This window comes from Zophobas morio, unplaced genomic scaffold, assembly GCF_036711695.1.
Source record: "Zophobas morio isolate AGI-343-1 ecotype UQ-CSIRO unplaced genomic scaffold, CSIRO_AGI_Zmor_V1 ptg000012l, whole genome shotgun sequence".
Classification (NCBI taxonomy): domain Eukaryota; kingdom Metazoa; phylum Arthropoda; class Insecta; order Coleoptera; family Tenebrionidae; genus Zophobas; species Zophobas morio.
The window spans coordinates 7,070,599-7,088,086 of record NW_026972117.1 but is presented as its reverse complement, the minus strand read 5'-3'; the positions used below and the strand labels follow the sequence as shown (position 1 = coordinate 7,088,086).

At 31.7% G+C, this 17,488-nt stretch overlaps 1 protein-coding gene across 1 annotated transcript in view; it reads right to left on the bottom strand.

Annotated features, from left to right (window-relative positions):
- The window catches only part of LOC135127703 (intraflagellar transport protein 172 homolog), a 41,955-nt gene that overhangs the window by 1,770 nt on the left and 22,697 nt on the right, over window positions 1–17,488 (bottom strand). The window contains exons 3-9 of the mRNA XM_064054263.1: window positions 14,917–15,369; window positions 14,682–14,868; window positions 14,402–14,625; window positions 13,994–14,343; window positions 13,675–13,949; window positions 7,630–9,245; window positions 35–332 (exon numbers count right to left, since the gene is read on the bottom strand). Coding sequence (XP_063910333.1) covers window positions 35–332; window positions 7,630–9,245; window positions 13,675–13,949; window positions 13,994–14,343; window positions 14,402–14,625; window positions 14,682–14,868; window positions 14,917–15,369 — 3,403 coding nt within the window. The remainder of the gene's footprint in view (window positions 1–34; window positions 333–7,629; window positions 9,246–13,674; window positions 13,950–13,993; window positions 14,344–14,401; window positions 14,626–14,681; window positions 14,869–14,916; window positions 15,370–17,488) is intronic.

Below are 17,488 nucleotides of genomic sequence, written 5' to 3'. Positions count from 1 at the left end.
TTTTTTTTTGAGTCAACACACACGAACTTTGTACCTTCACTTTTGTACTTCTGGACTATCAATTCCGGCATTTGCGCTCGCAAAAGTAGTACCTCGAACTCAGAAAACTGTTTGTCGTGGAAACACTGGGCGGCTTGCGCTTGTAATACCTCTGGAACCGACGCGGGTTCGTAGGTTTCCGCAATCCGAAGCGCGTTGATCCAGTTTTTGGAGTGGATGTACATTAGGACCGCCTCTTTGGGCTTCTCGGCTAGTATGAACTCGGATTCGGCTTGCTGGAACTTACCGTCGTCTTCCAGCGCCATTGCGTACTTGTAGTGGACTTCGGTTACCTTCGGCCACAAATGGGTCACCCGTGACATTGATTAAATACATATAGATAGACCCATGCTATTGTTTGGAGCGAACAAGAGATGGCGCACCGACATGCGGCCGCCAAACGCCGGCGAAAAGCTTGTAGATCAATCACGCGCATGTGCAACCCAAATCACAGCAACAATATATTTAATAAATCTACCACTCGATAGAGGGCGACGAAAAAAATGTGTAAAAATCTCATAGTAAACATTTAGATAATTTACAACGTTGGCAGATGAGCCTAACACAACTTTGCCGTTATTTCTAGTCGATTAGATTTTATTTCGTTTAAAAGTTTCTGGTAAATAAATGGAATTATTATAATGAATAAACAATACAAACAAATTATTACTTGTTATTTTAAATACTTGTTAGTGTTGATGAAAACATAAATGGTAATTAAAGTTAAACTACCTAACCCATTTCGACCATTGGACTTTACAACGAATAAGTGAACAAAGTTCTTGAACATCTTAACGATTTAATACATAATGTTCCCGAATCACAAAATTTACATTTCAAATTGTATTATCAAATGGTAAAACACTCACCAAAATTTGTCACGAACAATAAAATGACGCAATCTCCAAATTTTACAATAGTATATCCCCCATTTACGGTTTATGCATCCGTGTCGAGCTTTCACCTTAGACGTCAAGATTTTTGGAAAAAAAATCAACATTTTCCAATTTATAATGTAATTTAAATTTTAAAAACTAGCATAGTCCTGATCTTGTGATTTATAAATACCCTATTCGGATTTTTCAGCTTGTCGATTTCTCAATTTTTCAATATTTCAATTTTGGGCTTTTCCGATTCTTCCATTCTTCAAATTTTCTATTTCTCGATTTTTTTATTTTTCGATTTCTCAATCTTTCGATGTTTCAATGATACGATTTCTCAATTTTTGTCCTCTTCAACTTTACGGTTTTTAAAATATTTCGATTTTTCAATTTTTCAAATTTTCACGTTTCTAAATTTTCAGTTTGCCGATTTCTAAAGTATTTTTTTTATTTGTCCATTTCTGGGCTTCCTAAAGTTTGGATTTTTCACATCTTCAATTCTTCAATTTTTTCGATTTTGCTTTTTTAGATTTTCGATTTCTCAATTTTCCAATTTTTTAATTTCTCAATTTTTTGAATATTTCTTTCAGTTATGAGATTTTTCAATATTTCAATTTTTCGACTTTTCGATTTTTGAATTGATGGATTTTTCAATTCTGCGACTGTTTAATGCTTCGATTTCTCAATTTTTCAACTTTTCGATGTTTTAATATTCCATTTTTTAAAATTCTAGGTTTTTCGATATCTCGAGTTTTCAATTCTTCTATATTTCAATTTTTCAATTTTTCGATTTTTTGAATTTTAATTTTCGATTTTCCTGTTTTTCTTTTTTAAAATTTTTCGATTATTCAATTTTTTAATTTCTCAATTTATCGAATTCAGATATTTCGTTGTTTTGATTGATTTTTAACTTTCCTTTTCGGCTTTCGACTCCTCAATTTCTCGATCCTCCGATTTTTCGATTTCTCGAAGTCTCAGTTTTTGAATTTTTCGATGTTTCGATTTTTGGATTTCTCGGTTTTTAGATTTTTTTCTTTTGAGCTTTTACATTTTTGGATTTTCCAATTTTTCAACGTCCCGATTTTTCAATTTTTCAAATTGAATTGGATTTCTCGATTCTTCAATTTTGCGATATTTTAATTATTCAATGTTTTAAATTTTAGATTTTTCGATTTCTCGATTTTTTGACTTTTCAGTTCTTCAGTATTTAAATTTTTCAATTTTTCAAATTTTTGCGTTAAATTTTCAGTTTTCTGATTTCTCAATTAGTCTATTTTTGATTTTCCCACTTCTCAAAGTTTCGATTTTTCAGTTCTTCAATTCTTCGATTTTTCGACTTCGCTTTATTGGTTTTTCGATTTCTCAATTTTTGGATATTTCTTTCAGTTTTGATATTTTTCAATACTTCGATTCTTTGATTTTTCGACTTCTAGATTTTTCTATTTTTTATTTTTGGATTTTCAGTTTTTTGTTTTTTATACTTTAGATTTTTCAATGTTTCGATTGTTTTATATTTCAATTTCTCAATTTTTCAAATTTTCCATATTTTAATTTTTAAATTTCTAGATTTTTCGGTTTCTCGAGTTTCCAGTTCTATATTTTAATTCTTCAAATTTCCGAATTTTTAAATTTTTTGAGATTTCAATTTATTGAGATTTGGATGTTTCGATGTTTTGATTATTCAATCTCTCGCTTTATCAATTTTTCCATATTTAAGTTTTCAGTTTTTCGATTTTGGCCTATTTCGGTTTCTCAATTTTTTGATTTTTCGACTCCTCGATTTTTTTGTCTTTTGATTTTTCGATTTCTCGATCTCTCAATTTTTGAATTTTACAATGTTTCGATTTTTCGATTTGTTGGTTTTTCGATTTTTGCTTTTCGGTTTCTCGATTTTTCGATGTTTGATTTTTGATTTATCCGATTTTCCAATTTTCCAATTTTTTAAATTTTCCCCTTCTCGATTCGTTGATTTTTCAGTTTTTCGATTTTTAAATTTTAGGATATTTTAAATTTTCAATGTTTTAAATTTTAGATTTTTTGATTTTTTAGTTCTTCAATATTTTTTTATTTTTCAAATTTTCACGTTTCTGAATTTTTAGTTTTCGGATTTCTCAATTAATCTATTTTTTTTTTTTTTCGATGAGCCTAACACAAATTTGCGGATATTTCTCAACCAGATTTTATTTGATTTAGAAGTTTCTGGTAAATAAATGGGATTATTATAATGAACAAATAAAACCAATAAATTGTGATTATTATTTGTTGTTTTAATCCGTTAGACGCTTATAGGCTTATAAACATACTTTTCTTGAAAAATCGGTAATAAATTCAGTGAAGCATCTTTGTGCCTTAATTCCTATTGGTGAATTGTGATTTTGAATAGAGGTCGCAGGAAAATTTTGTATGGTTTTATGGTTTATTTACATAATTTTCTTATTTACAATAAATGTTTTTAATATATAATACAAGTTCTTGATATTATTTAATAAACCATAAAACCACAAAAATCTTTTTTTAACACAAATTATATTTCAATAAATTTTCAGTAGAGAGTTATCGATATACTTAATTGTATTTTACGTCATAAAATGTGAAAGAAAATGTCTTATTTTTGACTTTATGCGGCATATGTTTTCCGTTTTTTAAGATATATTATATGAATGCATATGCTTCGTCTTTAATATATATCTGCCCGTCTCTAGTCTAATAAATTTTCTAAAAAAATATAGTAAGTTTTGAGAAAACGCATTTAAAAGCATTTTCCTTTGTATTATTAGTAACAAAAGCGAGCACACGAAAGCGTAGAAAAAAATTCCAATGTGTTATTTACATTTATTTTATTTCATACTGTGTCAAATTTGACGTTTCACTGGATTAGAAGGAGTCCGGTAAAATAAAAAAAAACGGACAAGTTTTTCATCCATTTTTCCATTTTTCGATTTCTCGATTTTTGGATGTTTCAACTTCTCGTTTTTATATTTTTCGGTTTTTCAATTTTTCATTTTTTTTAATTTTTGGTTTTTCGATTTTTCAAGTTATCAATATTGTTTAAAACTTTAATATTTTCAATTTTTAACTTTCCAATTTTGATCGAAAAATTGAAGAAACCAAAAATTGTACAAACGAAGAATTGTGAAATCGAGAAACTGAAAAACCGAAACATTGTAAAATCGAAACTGAACAAAATATGAAATCAAAAACTGAAGAAACGAAAAATGAAAAAACTTAAAATCACGAAACTGAAAAGCGAAAAATCGGAAAATTGAAAAAACAAAAAGTTGTCAAAAGAAGAATTGTGGCACTGAGAAATTGAAAAGTCGAAAAGACGACATTGTAAAATTGTAAAATGAAGAAACTATAAAATCAAAAATTGAGGAAAACTGAAGAAACGAGAAATCAAAAAATTTAAAATCAAGAAACTGAAAAATGAAGAAAGTGAAAAACCAAAAAATTTAAAATCACGAAACTGAAAAATGAAGAAAGTGAAAAATCGGAAAATTGAAGAAACAAAAAGTTGTAAAAAGGAAGAATTGTGACACTGAGAAATTTAAAAGTCGAAAAAACGACATTGTAAAATTGTAAAATGAAGAAACTATAAAATCAAAAATTGAGGAAAACTGAAGAAACGAGAAATCAAAAAAATTTAAAATCAAGAAACTGAAAAATGAAGAAAGTGAAAAACCAAAAAATTTAAAATCACGAAACTGAAAAATGAAGAAAGTGAAAAATCGGAAAATTGAAGAAACAAAAAGTTGTAAAAAGGAAGAATTGTGACACTGAGAAATTTAAAAGTCGAAAAAACGACATTGTAAAACTGTAAAATGAAGAAACTATAAAATCAAAAATTGAGGAAAACTGAAGAAACGAGAAATCAAAAAATTTAAAATCAAGAAACTGAAAAATGAAGAAAGTGAAAAATCAAAAAATTTAATATCACGAAACTGAAAAATGAAGAAATTGAAAAATCGGAAAATTGAAGAAACAAAAAGTTGTAAAAACGTAGAATTGTGACACAGAGAAATTTAAAAGTCGAAAAGACGACATTGTAAAACTGTAAAATGAAGAAACTATAAAATCAAAAATTGAGGAAAACTGAAGAAACGGAAAATTGAAAAAATAAGCAAGAAAATGAAGAATTAAAATACTGCAAAATAGGAAGATTGAAGGAACGAAAAATTGAAGAATCGAAAAAGTGAGCAAACGAAACATTGTAAAATCGAAAAATTGAAAAATGAAGAAACTGAAAAATAGAAGAATTAAGGACTGGAAAAACTGAATGAGCGAAAATTCAAAAAATTTAAAATCAAGAAATTGAAAAATGAAGAAAGTGAAACATCGGAAAATTCAAGAAACCGAAAGTTGTAAAAAGGAAGAATTGTGACACTGAGAAATAGAAAAGTCGAAAAGACGACATTGTAAAATTACAAAATGAAAAGACTATAAAATCATAAAATTGAGGAAAACTGAAGAAACGAGAAATTGAAAAAATAAGCAAGAAAATGAAAAAAAAATACTGAAAAACCGGAATACTGAAAAAACGAAAAATTGAAGAATCGAAAAACTGAAGAAACGAAACATTGTAAAATAGAAAAATTGAAAAATGAAGAAACTGAAAAATAGAACAATTACGGAATCGAAAAACTGAAGAAACGAAAAATCAAAAAATTTAAAATTAAGGAACTGAAAAATGAAGAAAGTGAAAAATCGGAAAATTGAAGAAACAAAAAGTTGTAAAAAGGAAGAATTGTGACACTGAGAAATTTAAAAGTCGAAAAGACGACATTGTAAAACTGTAAAATGAAGAAACTATAAAATCAAAAATTGAGGAAAACTGAAGAAACGGAAAATTGAAAAAATAAGCAAGAAAATGAAGAATTAAAATACTGCAAAATAGGAAGATTGAAGGAACGAAAAATTGAAGAATCGAAAAAGTGAGCAAACGAAACATTGTAAAATCGAAAAATTGAAAAATGAAGAAACTGAAAAATAGAAGAATTAAGGACTGGAAAAACTGAATGAGCGAAAATTCAAAAAATTTAAAATCAAGAAATTGAAAAATGAAGAAAGTGAAACATCGGAAAATTCAAGGAACCGAAAGTTGTAAAAAGGAAGAATTGTGACACTGAGAAATAGAAAAGTCGAAAAGACGACATTGTAAAATTATAAAATGAAAAGACTATAAAATCATAAAATTGAGGAAAACTGAAGAAACGAGAAATTGAAAAAATAAGCAAGAAAATGAAAAAAAAATACTGAAAAACCGGAATATTGAAAAAACGAAAAATTGAAGAATCGAAAAACTGAAGAAACGAAACATTGTAAAATAGAAAAATTGAAAAATGAAGAAACTGAAAAATAGAACAATTACGGAATCGAAAAACTGAAAAAACGAAAAATCAAAAAATTTAAAATTAAGGAACTGAAAAATGAAGAAAGTGAAAAATCGGAATATTGAAAAAACGAAAAATTGAAGAATCGAAAAACTGAAGAAACGAAACATTGTAAAATAGAAAAATTGAAAAATGAAGAAACTGAAAAATAGAACAATTACGGAATCGAAAAACTGAAGAAACGAAATATCAAAAAATTTAAAATCAAGGAACTGAAAAATGAAGAAAGTGAAAAATCGGAAAATTGAAAAACCGAAAGTTGTAAAAAGGAAGAATTGTGACATTGAGAAATTGAAAAGTCGAAAAGGCGACATTGTAAAATTGTAAAACGAAGAAACTATAAAATCAAAAATTATGGAAAAGAAAATGAAGAATTAAAATACTGTAAAATGGGAGGATTGAAGGAACGAAAAATTGAAAAATGGAAAAACTGAAAAAATATATATATATATATGTTTTATCTTTAGTATATATCTGTCCGTCTCTAGTCTAATAAATTTTCTAAAAAAATATAGTAAGTTTTGAGAAAACGCATTTAAAAGCATTTTCCAATGTGTTATTTACATTTATTTTATTTCATACTGTGTCAAATTTGACGTTTTACTGGATTTGAAGGAGTCCGGTAAAATAAAAAAAACGGACAAGTCCGGTAAAATTGAGCTAAAAAGGACAAGTCCTGTAAAGTGTTATTATGTGTTTAAACATTTTTGATGCTGATTTGCAGGAATAAACAAATTAAAACTTTGCCAAACAGCGATTGCTAACGATGTCAGAAAAAGTGACTCGATTTGAACTTTTTCTCAAAATAGTAATTATTTATCGAAAAAAAAAATATGTTGACAGTATGAAATAAAATCCATAACGACATACGTCCGGTAACTCTTTTCGCAGTACTCGTTTCGAAATTAAAGACTCGGCTTCCTACGGTCGCCTCGTCCTGAAACATCTCACTCGTACTGTAAAATTTGAGTTACCGGACCGTATTTATAATAATGTTAGCACTAACAAATATTTAAAATAACAAGTAATAATTTGTTTGTATTATTTATTTTTATTCATTATAATAATGCCATTTATTTATCAGAAACTTTTAAACGAAATAAAATCTACTTGACTAGAAATAACGGCAAAGTTACTATGAGATTTTTACACATTTTTTTCGTCGCCCTCTATCGAGTGATAGATTTATTAAATATATTGTTGCTGTAATTTGGGTTGCCTATGCACGCCTTTGGCCTGTTAGCTCCAAACAATAGCATGGGTCTATCTATATGTATTTAATCAATGCCCGTGATTAAGGTACTTAATTAAATACTTACCTTAGTTTGTAGGTTTTTGCACAACTGGAAAGCAAACTCGAATTGGTACGTTTCACAGGCGTAGTTGACACACGCGTCTAAAATCCCATACTTATTGAGTAGTTTGATGGCCGAGTCAATGGGGAGAGTGCGGGCCCACAGAAACGCGACCTGACTGGCCGCAGTCGGTCCCCCGTTTTGTTTGGCCACTCTGTAGGCCTCCTCCCACATGGTCAACGTCCTGTACATGTTCATAGCCGCTTTCCATTCGTTAACGGCCAGGAAGTGTATTTCGGCCGCTCGGTATTTCCCTTGCGACTCTAGTTGTTGTCCCAGGTGGAGGTGTGTAGTTTGGAGTAAATCGGGGTGGTACTTCTCCACTAGTCGTACCATGTTATCATACTGTTCGACTTTTTTGTACATCGCTATGGCCAAGTCTGGGGAGTTTACGGAAACGTAGAGGCGCTCGGCCTCTCGGTACTTTCCGTTTTCTTCCAACTGAGTCGCTTTTTTGATGTACATGTCTGCGACTTCGTCTTGTTCTAGGTACTGGGAGGCGAGATTATGCGCCTTTTCCCATTGACCGGCCTCGTTGTACATATCGACAGCTTCTTTGAACATGGAGCACGAAAGGTACAACCTTTCAGCGGTTGAGTACTCTTGAATACCGGCGAAGTGGCTAGCAATGAGCTCGTAGTACTTCTTGACGGAATCAGGGTCATCGATCACTCTTATGATATGGACGGCTTTTTTCCATTGCTTTGCCACAACCGCGGTATCTAGAGCCTTCAAGGTACACCCCGCTTCTATGTAGTGACTAATCGCGGCATCCAGTTGCTTACTTTCAACCAAACTATCACCCCACTCCTCCTCCAAAGTCACGACCTTATCAGGACTGACTTCTCTAGCCAAGTCGACAGCTTTATTCCAAACTTTTCCTTTTCGGTAGCACTCCATGGCCAAATCCGCCTTCTCTAGTTTCTCGTAAATTTCGGCAGCCGCCTCAAACAACTCTTGCTTAATCAAGTTTTTCAAAACCGTCGCCACTAAAGTGTGGTCACTCAACAATTCCGTGTGTTTGAGGAGCAAACTAGGTACCCGGCGCAACTTGTGCGACTTGATGTACATGTTCAAGGCTTGCTCAAACTTGCCTTCTTTCTCCAGGACTTGCCCGACTTGCTCGTACTGGCCGGTTTGCAGCAACAAAGACATGTGTTCCTCTTGGAGTTCGGCGAGTTTGTTGTAGCCTCGTTGCTCAGCAAGCCTTAACGCGTCATCCCACTTGTGCAGCTTCTTGTACATACTCAAAGCACTTTCGATGTCGCCTTGTTCCAGATAAATATTTTCGGCAGTGGTTAAATCCCCAGTTAAAATTGACAATCGGGCCCAAACCTCCGGACTCTCCAGACTATCATGCTTCTCTTTATATTTTTCCGCCATTTCTATAGTTTCTTTGAGAAAGTGCGCCGTTGCCACGTTGCCTAGAGCCGCACTGCATCGTTCCGCCAGTACTAAGTTGTGTTCTTTTAACGCGATTTGGGCTAGGTTGTGCCACATCGCCTCCGCTTCCGACGAATTCCCCATTGATTCTAGAAAAAGCACGGCCCGGCTGTAGTCATTGTCGTTAATGGCCGTTCCTAAAAAAACCTATTAGACAAGTTTTTGGGGTCGTGGTGGTGGTACGCAAATGTTTTGAGCCTATGGGCGGATCATTTTTGCCTGTCGTCACCGAAGGAGGCGGTCCAAATCGTCCAAGGGCAGAATTTGTAGGTAGGCTCAAACTACAACGAAATTTACGTGTTGACCAAATTCTTACCCTAAATTAGTTTTAATTTTATAAATACTTACTCTGAATTAGTTTTAATTTTATAAATACCCTATCTAAAATGTTCAGAATATGATGAGTCTATACTTTTTGATTTACCATTCCATTAATATTTTTTGGATTTGTTTATACATACAGGGTGACTCAAAAAAAATAATGACTGAGTCAATTTATTTTATTGAAGAAATCAAGAATTGCAAAACTGAATACATAGAAAACTTGTCAATTAGTTAGAAAAAAAAAACCTGTCCTGCTCTAATAACATCGAGAATATGCTCAAAATCACACTAATATTAGGTCTAATTGTGCCGACCATACTTATAAAATTCACATTAAAGTAAGTCACGGACATTTTTTGAAGTGTATTACATTTCAAAAAGCAAAAAAAAATGTTCAGTTTATAAACTTCATAATTTTGGTTTAAAGTTTATCAATCATATTTGACGCTTTATTTTATCCGTTCCATTTGTTATCCTTTACTGCGGTCTCTCTTGGGTCGAGGTGTAAGACCGGACCGAACGTTCTTCGACCGATAGGATAATTTATTACTTCCGACATCTTTTCGGTGACAAATTTAATCTTTGCATACTTCAGCGTAGTTAGTGAACTCGTTGTGACCACTGAAATATACAAAGAGTAAATTTTGAAATGGAACGAAAGTCGAAGAATACTTTCAAAGCCACGATCAAAATGTATTTGCTTATCTTCGCCAAAAAATGCATGACGTCATCGTAAAATTTGATATGATGAGTCTATACCTGTGATTTATCATTACAGTAATATTTTTTAGATTTACTTATACAGCCTGTCTCAAAAAAAGGTCACTTCGATTTTCGATTTTTCGTTTTTTCGACCAACAGTTTCATCGAATTAGATTTTTCAGTTTCCATTTTTCTATCAACTTTTCGATTTTATTACTTTCCAATTTTCTGATTTTTCAAGTTTGCGGTATTTTGAATTTTCGAGTTTTCAGTTTTTTCGATTTTTTAATTTTTCGATGTTTCGATTTTTTGATTTGCCATTCTTTCAATTTTCGATTTTTCGTCTTTCCATTTTTAGATTTTTGGATTTTTCTGTTCGTCAGCTTTGAGACTTGGCAATTTTTTTGCATTTTTCGATTATATTTTACTTTCCGATTTTTTTGATTTTTGAATTCTCGATTTTTCAATTTTCCGGTTTTTTAATTCTTCTATTCTCGATTTTTCGATTTTCCATTAATCATTAAATTTTCCATTTTTCGGTTGTTTTATTTTTCGACCTTTGATTTTTCAACTTTCTATTATTCGATTTTCCATTTTCTGATTTTACGATTTTTCGATTTGCGATTTTTCGATTTTCGTTTTTCCGGTTTTGTGGTTTTTAGATTTTTCTGTTTGTTTCAGTTTTTATGGTTCTGCAATTTGTTTTATTTTTCCATTTTTCGATTATTTTACTTTCCGATAGTTTGATTTTTGAATTTTCGGTTTTTCCATTTTTCGATTTGGGATTTTTCAATTTTTCGGTTTTTTAATTTTTCATATTTCGATTTTCGATTTTTCAGATTTGTGGATTTGTGTCCGTTTTTTCGATTTTTAGAATATTGATTAATCGAATTTTCGATTTTTGAGCATTTCGATTTTTCGATTATCATTTTTACGATTTTTCAAAATCTCGATATTCGAGTTTTCGATTTTCCATTTTTCAAATTTTCAATTTTTAATTTTGCTTTTTTCGATTGTTGCTTTTTAGAATTTTCCCTTCTTCAGCTTTTAGATTTCAATTTTGTTACTTTCCGATTTTCCATTTTCGATTTTATTTTTTTCGATTTTCATTTTTCCGATTTTTTGATTTTTCAATTTTTAGGCATTGCAATTTTTTTTACTTTTCGCTTTTTCGAGTATTTGTTTCATCGAATTTTCGATTTTTCGAGTTTTCGATTTTCGATTTTTCGGTTTTTTCATTTTCTGATTTTCCATTTTTAGATATTTTTCGATTTTTCTGTTCGTCAGTTTTGAGACTTTGCAATTTTTACTTTTCCACTTTTCTATTATTTTAGTTTTGGATTATTCGATTTTTGAATTTTGTTTTTTTTTCATTTTTCGATTTCCGATTTTTTAATTTTTCGATTTTTCGGTTTTTTAATTTGTCGATTCTCGATATTCCGATTTTCGATTTTTCGATTTTCCAATCTTCGATTTTTCAATTTCCAGTTTTCGATTTTCCACTTTTTGATTTTACGATTTTTCGATTTTTCTGTTCGTCAGTTTTTAGGCTTTGCAATTTGTTTACTTTTCGATTTTTCGATTATTTTACTTTCCAATTTTTTGATTTTTGAATTGTCGACTTTTAGAGTTTTCAATATTATGAATTTTCGAATTTTCGGTTTCCCTATTTTTCGATTTTTGATTTTTCCATTTTTCGGTTTTTTGATTTTTCAATTCTCGGTTTTTCAATCTTGCAAAGTTTCGATTTTTCAGATTTGTGAATTTACAGTTTTTCGATCGACCTACGTATTAGATTCATTGAATTTTCGATTTTCGGCTTTTCCATTTTTAGATTTTTGATTTTCCAGTTTTGTATTTTCAGATTTTCTGTTTTTCGCATATCTGATTTATCAAATTTTCGATTTTTCGGTTTTTCGATTTTTCGATATTTGGTTTTCGAATTTTCGATTGTTCAGTTTTCCATTTTTCAGCTTTTAGACTTCAATTTTTTTACTTTTCGATTTTCCAAATTTTCGAGTTTCAATTATCAGATTTTTGATTTTTCGATTTTCTTTTTAAATCTTTGAATTTTTCGGTTTTGATTTTTCGAATTTTTGATTTTTAATTTTTCCATTCTTCGGTTTTTAGACTTCAATTTTCTTTCTTTTAAATTTTTCGATATTCTATTTTCCGCTTTTCAGAATTTTCGATTTTCAGTTTTCAGACTTTCGATCATTAGAATTTTGGATTTTTCAGTTTTATGATTTTTCGATTTTTAGAAAATTTGAGTAGTCGAATTTTCGATTTTTCAATTCATTGATTTTTCCATGTTCAATTTTTCAATTTAAATTTTGCGATTTTCAATTTGTCCATTGTCGATTTTTATAATTTTCGGTTTTTCAATTTTTCTATTCTCAACTGTTAGACTTCAATTTTGTTACTTCCCGATTTTTTGGTTTTCGATTTTCCAATTTTCAGAATTTCCAAGTTTCTTTATTCAGATTTTCGATTTTCCACTTTTTCGATTTTAGATTTTTCGAATTTTTGTTTTTCCAATTTTTTGCTTTTTCGATTTTTCTGTTCGTTTCAGTTTTTAGGCTTTGCAATTTTTTCTACTTCATATATATTGATTATTTTAATTTCCGATTTTTTTTATTTTTGTTTTTGATTTTTTTAATTTTCAATATTACTTTTCGATTTTTTGGTTTTCCCGTTTTTCAATTTTCGATTTTTCGATTTTTGGGGTTTGTGAATTTCCACTTTTCGATCGACCTAGGTATTTCATTCATTGAATTTTCGATTTTTTAATTAGCCATTTTATTTTTTTGATTTTTACGATTCGTATTTTTCGATTTTCTGTTTTTTGCATTTGTGAATTTCATTTTGTCAGATTTTTGATTTTGCGCATATTAATCAAATTTTCGAAAAAGTTACCATGCTTACAAAAACTTCAAAACATCTACAATATTTCAAAGCATTCAATTTTGCTATTCTTGATTTCTTCAATAAAATAAATTGACTCAGTCATTAACTTTTTTGAGACACCCTGTATAACCAAATCTAAAAAATATTAATGCAGTGATAAATCACAAGTATAAAAACTCATCATATTTTATACATTTAAGATAGGATTTATTCTGCAAAATTTTGAGGTGACGTCATAAATTTTTTAGAGGGGACACTCGACAATATCGTTTTTTATTTATTTATTTATTTATTATGAACATTTAAGAGTATTTTATTGGAAAAAGTGATGAAATTTTTTATACGGAACAATTGGTCGAAAGATGTTAGAAAGCAAAATAATTCCTGTCCGTACCATCGTTACTCACGAACGAAAGTGACCATTATTTTATGGGAACAACTACCTGCTAAATCTTCTCCGACAAATTTGAGAGAACTGGTGTGAGCCATAAATACTTCTTACCAAATGTAAATTTCGTTGTAGTTTGAGCCTACCTACAAATTCTGCCCTTGAAGGATTTGGACCGCCTTCTTCGGTGAGGGCAGGCAAAAATGATCCGCCCATAGGCTCAAAACATTTGCGTGCGATTGTACCAAATTCCACTAGGCCTTCGTCCAACTCTAGATTAATTATGTTGTTACCGTCCACGCAAACGGCTTCAGTTTTGCCGTTGTTTCGTACCACGTCGGTCACGTCACCTTTCACGTTCATTATAGTCGGGTTTTCGGGTAGGTCAATGTTGTACCAAATGGCTAAACTAGTACCGGCTTGGGCTACCGCCACGTCGCTACCCTCCACCCACTGCACGAAACTAACCCCGGTGAAAATACACTGCTTTTGTTGCGTGGTGGTGTCCACTAGTACTAATCTACAACCCGAAATTAGCAAAAATCTCCCATTTCACAAAAGTACCTTTGTTTTTTGTCCCGGAAGAGTAACTTAAGCCCGGTTTCGTTCAACTCCAGCCAGTCGATCTTTGAATCGTGGGTGATCTGCGCCATCAACATCCCCGTCATCAAATCCACTATACATATAGTTTTCAAGTCTAACAAATAGGCTAATTTTTTGTTATCAGTGGTTTGGTGACGTTCATTTAGACGCACGCTAATCAAATGAGGGTTGGCAAACTCGGTCCGAACCGAGCAAAGAACGTCGTTGTCGCCATACTCGATCAGAGTGAGTTCGCCTGCATTGAAAACCAAACACACGGTCGCATAATCAAAGTAGAATTTTTCGTGGCGACCGGAGTTATTCCACGGTACCTTCAAAATTAAAATAAAAAACCCTTATAGTGACTAAATTAACAAAACCCAAACTAACTTCGCTCAGTAAATTCCGCTGCAAATCCACCACCAAAAGCGTCTCGTCTGTACGTGCCACAAAATAAAAGTCTTTTCCCATGATTTTGACGTCATCAATTTCGCCGCCATTTTGCGACTTTATGATAACCCCGCGCTCGTTGGCATCCATAGCTTTGACAAGGACTTGACTCGGGCCGACGTAAGTTATCTCGTACTTGTCCTTCCAGACGGTCCTTTTTAACACTAGAGTGACAAAAACAAATATGAAAAAACGGCGCCATCTTGTCAAAATGGCTGACCTGACTCAAACAGCATAACCACACCGCATAAACCGCCGCACGTCATTCTCGACCCGTCGCGCTTCCAAGCCAACGCCGTCACAGTATACAAATTCTTAATCTCTTTAGACGGCGCCTCCTCCCATAGAGACCTCCTCGTGTTCCAAATGTACAACCTCAGACGATCGAAGCTACCCATGACCACGGCCTGTCCACCAATCAGATTTAATCATACGACAAGCGTGTTTCTACTCACTTGGCCGCTGGGACTGCACGTGGCAATGGTGAATTCGTGCTCGTCTAGATCCTTGCTATAGTCGAAATTTTTGACGAGCTTGCCGGCGTTGCTGTATATAGAGACTCTTTTGTCGCAGCCGGCGACGAAGATGTGTCCTTGGGCCCACGCTATGGCGCACGGCGGGACCGAGTAGAGGATGACGCGTCCTTGAGCTTCGTCTTCGTTGTAGTCGTTGGATACGTAGAAACGTATGACGTTGCCGTCGACGTGACCGGATAGGAAACCGGTGCCTTTGGAGTTGGAGCAGAGGGAGACCACGAGGCTGTCGGAGGCGAAGAGGCTTTGGGATTTGTTGGATTTGGTTTGGAGGGCGCGGACTTTGCCGTCGGCTAGGCCGCAGATGATGGGGCCGGTGGAGAGCCAGAGGATGCAGATTACGGGGGAGGGTTGGGGGAATTTGTTGCAGATTGCCTAAAATATCACGTGGTTATTATTATTATTATTTTATGAAATGCAAAAATTTGACAAGTTTAGTTGAGTCCCCGCCCACCCACCCTCTCTTTTCATAGAGGATATGTCATTTGCCAAAGTCAGTCTCATCTTAGCAGGTACTAGCCCCACCCACCCACCCTCTCTTTTCTTAGAAAATATGTCATTTGCCAAAATCAGTCTTAACAGGTACACAGTTGTTTAACATTTTACAATTTAAGTTTAAATTTGCAAAATTGAGTGCTTCGAAATCTTATGGTAAATCACTAATCTCAAAATTTATCCGTTCATCAACCGTTTTGAAGTTTCTTATAGTTTTGGGATTTTTCAATTTTTCGATTCTTCAATTTTTTATCCATTTTTCCATTTTTCGATTTCTCGATTTTTGGATGTTTCTCGTTTTTATATTTTTCGGTTTTTGAATTTTTCAATTTTTTTAATTTTTGGTTTTTCGATTTTTCAGATTATCAATATTGTTTAAAACTTTAATATTTTCAATTTTTAACTTTCCGTTTTTGGCCGAAAAATTGAAGAAGCCAAAAATTGTACAAACGAAGAATTGTGAAATCGAGAAACTGAAAAACCGAAACATTGTAAAATCGAAACTGAACAAAATATGAAATCAAAAACTGAAGAAACGAAAAATGAAAAAACTTAAAATCACGAAACTGAAAAATGAAGAAAGTGAAAAATCGGAAAATTGAAAAAACAAAAAGTTGTAAAAAGAAGAATTGTGACGCTGAGAAATTGAAAAGTCGAAAAGACGACATTGTAAAATTGTAAAATGAAGAAACTATAAAATCAAAAATTGAGGAAAACTAAAGAAACGAGAAATTGAAAAAATAAGCAAGAAAATGAAGAATTAAAATAACGAAAAATCGGAAGATTGAAGGAACGAAAAACTGAAAAATCGAAAAACTGAACAAACGAAACATTGTAAAATCGAAAAATTGAAAAATGAAGAAACTGAAAAATAGAAGAATTAAGGAATCGAAAAACTGAAGGAGCGAAAAATCAAAAAATTTAAAATCAAGAAACTGAAAAATGAAAAAAGTGAAAAATCGGAAAATTAAAGAAACCAAAGATTGTAAAAAGGAAGAACGCGAAATTAAGAAATTGAAAAGTCGAAAAGACGACATTGTAAAATTGTAAAATAAAGAAACTATAAAATCAAAAATTCAGGAAAACTGAAGAAACGAGAAATTGAAAAAATAAGCAAGAAAATGAAGAATTAAAATACTGAAAAATCGGAAAATTGAAGGAACGAGAAATTGAAGAATCGAAAAACTGAACAAACGAAACATTGTAAAATCGAAAAACTGAACAAACGAAACATTCTAAAATCGAAAAATTGAAAAATGAAGAAACTGAAAAATAGAAGAATTAAGGGATCGAAAAACTGAAGAAACGAAAAATCAAAAAACTTAGAATCAATGAACTGAAAAATGGAGAAAATGAAAAATCGGAAAATTGACAAAACCGAATGTTGTAAAAAGGTAGAATTGTGACACTGAGAAATTGAAAAGTCGAAAAGACGACATTGTAAAATTGTAAAATGAAGAAACTATAAAATCAAAAATTGAGGAAAACTGTAGAAACGAGAAATTGAAAAAATAAGCAAGAAAATGAAGAATTAAAATGCTGAAAAATCGGAGGAATGAAGGAACGAAAAATTGAAGAATTGCAAAACTGAACAAACGAAACATTGTAAAATCGAAAAAAATGATGAAACTGAAAAATAGAAGAATTAAGGAATCAAAAAACTGAAGGAGCGAAAAATAAAAAAATTTAAAATCAAGAAACTGAAAAATGAAGAAAGTGAAAAATCGGAAAATTGAAGAACCCAAAAGTTGTAAAAAGGAAGAATTGTGACATTGAGAAATTGAAAAGTCGAAAAGGCGAGATTGTAAAATTGTAAAATGAAGAAACTATAAAATCAAAAATTGGAGAACACTGAAGAAACGAGAAATTGAAAAAATAAGCAAGAAAATGAAGAATTAAAATGCTGAAAAATCGGAAGATAGAAGGAACGAAAAATTGAAGAATCGAAACACTGAACAAACGAAACATCGTAAAATCGAAACAATGAAAAATGAAGAAA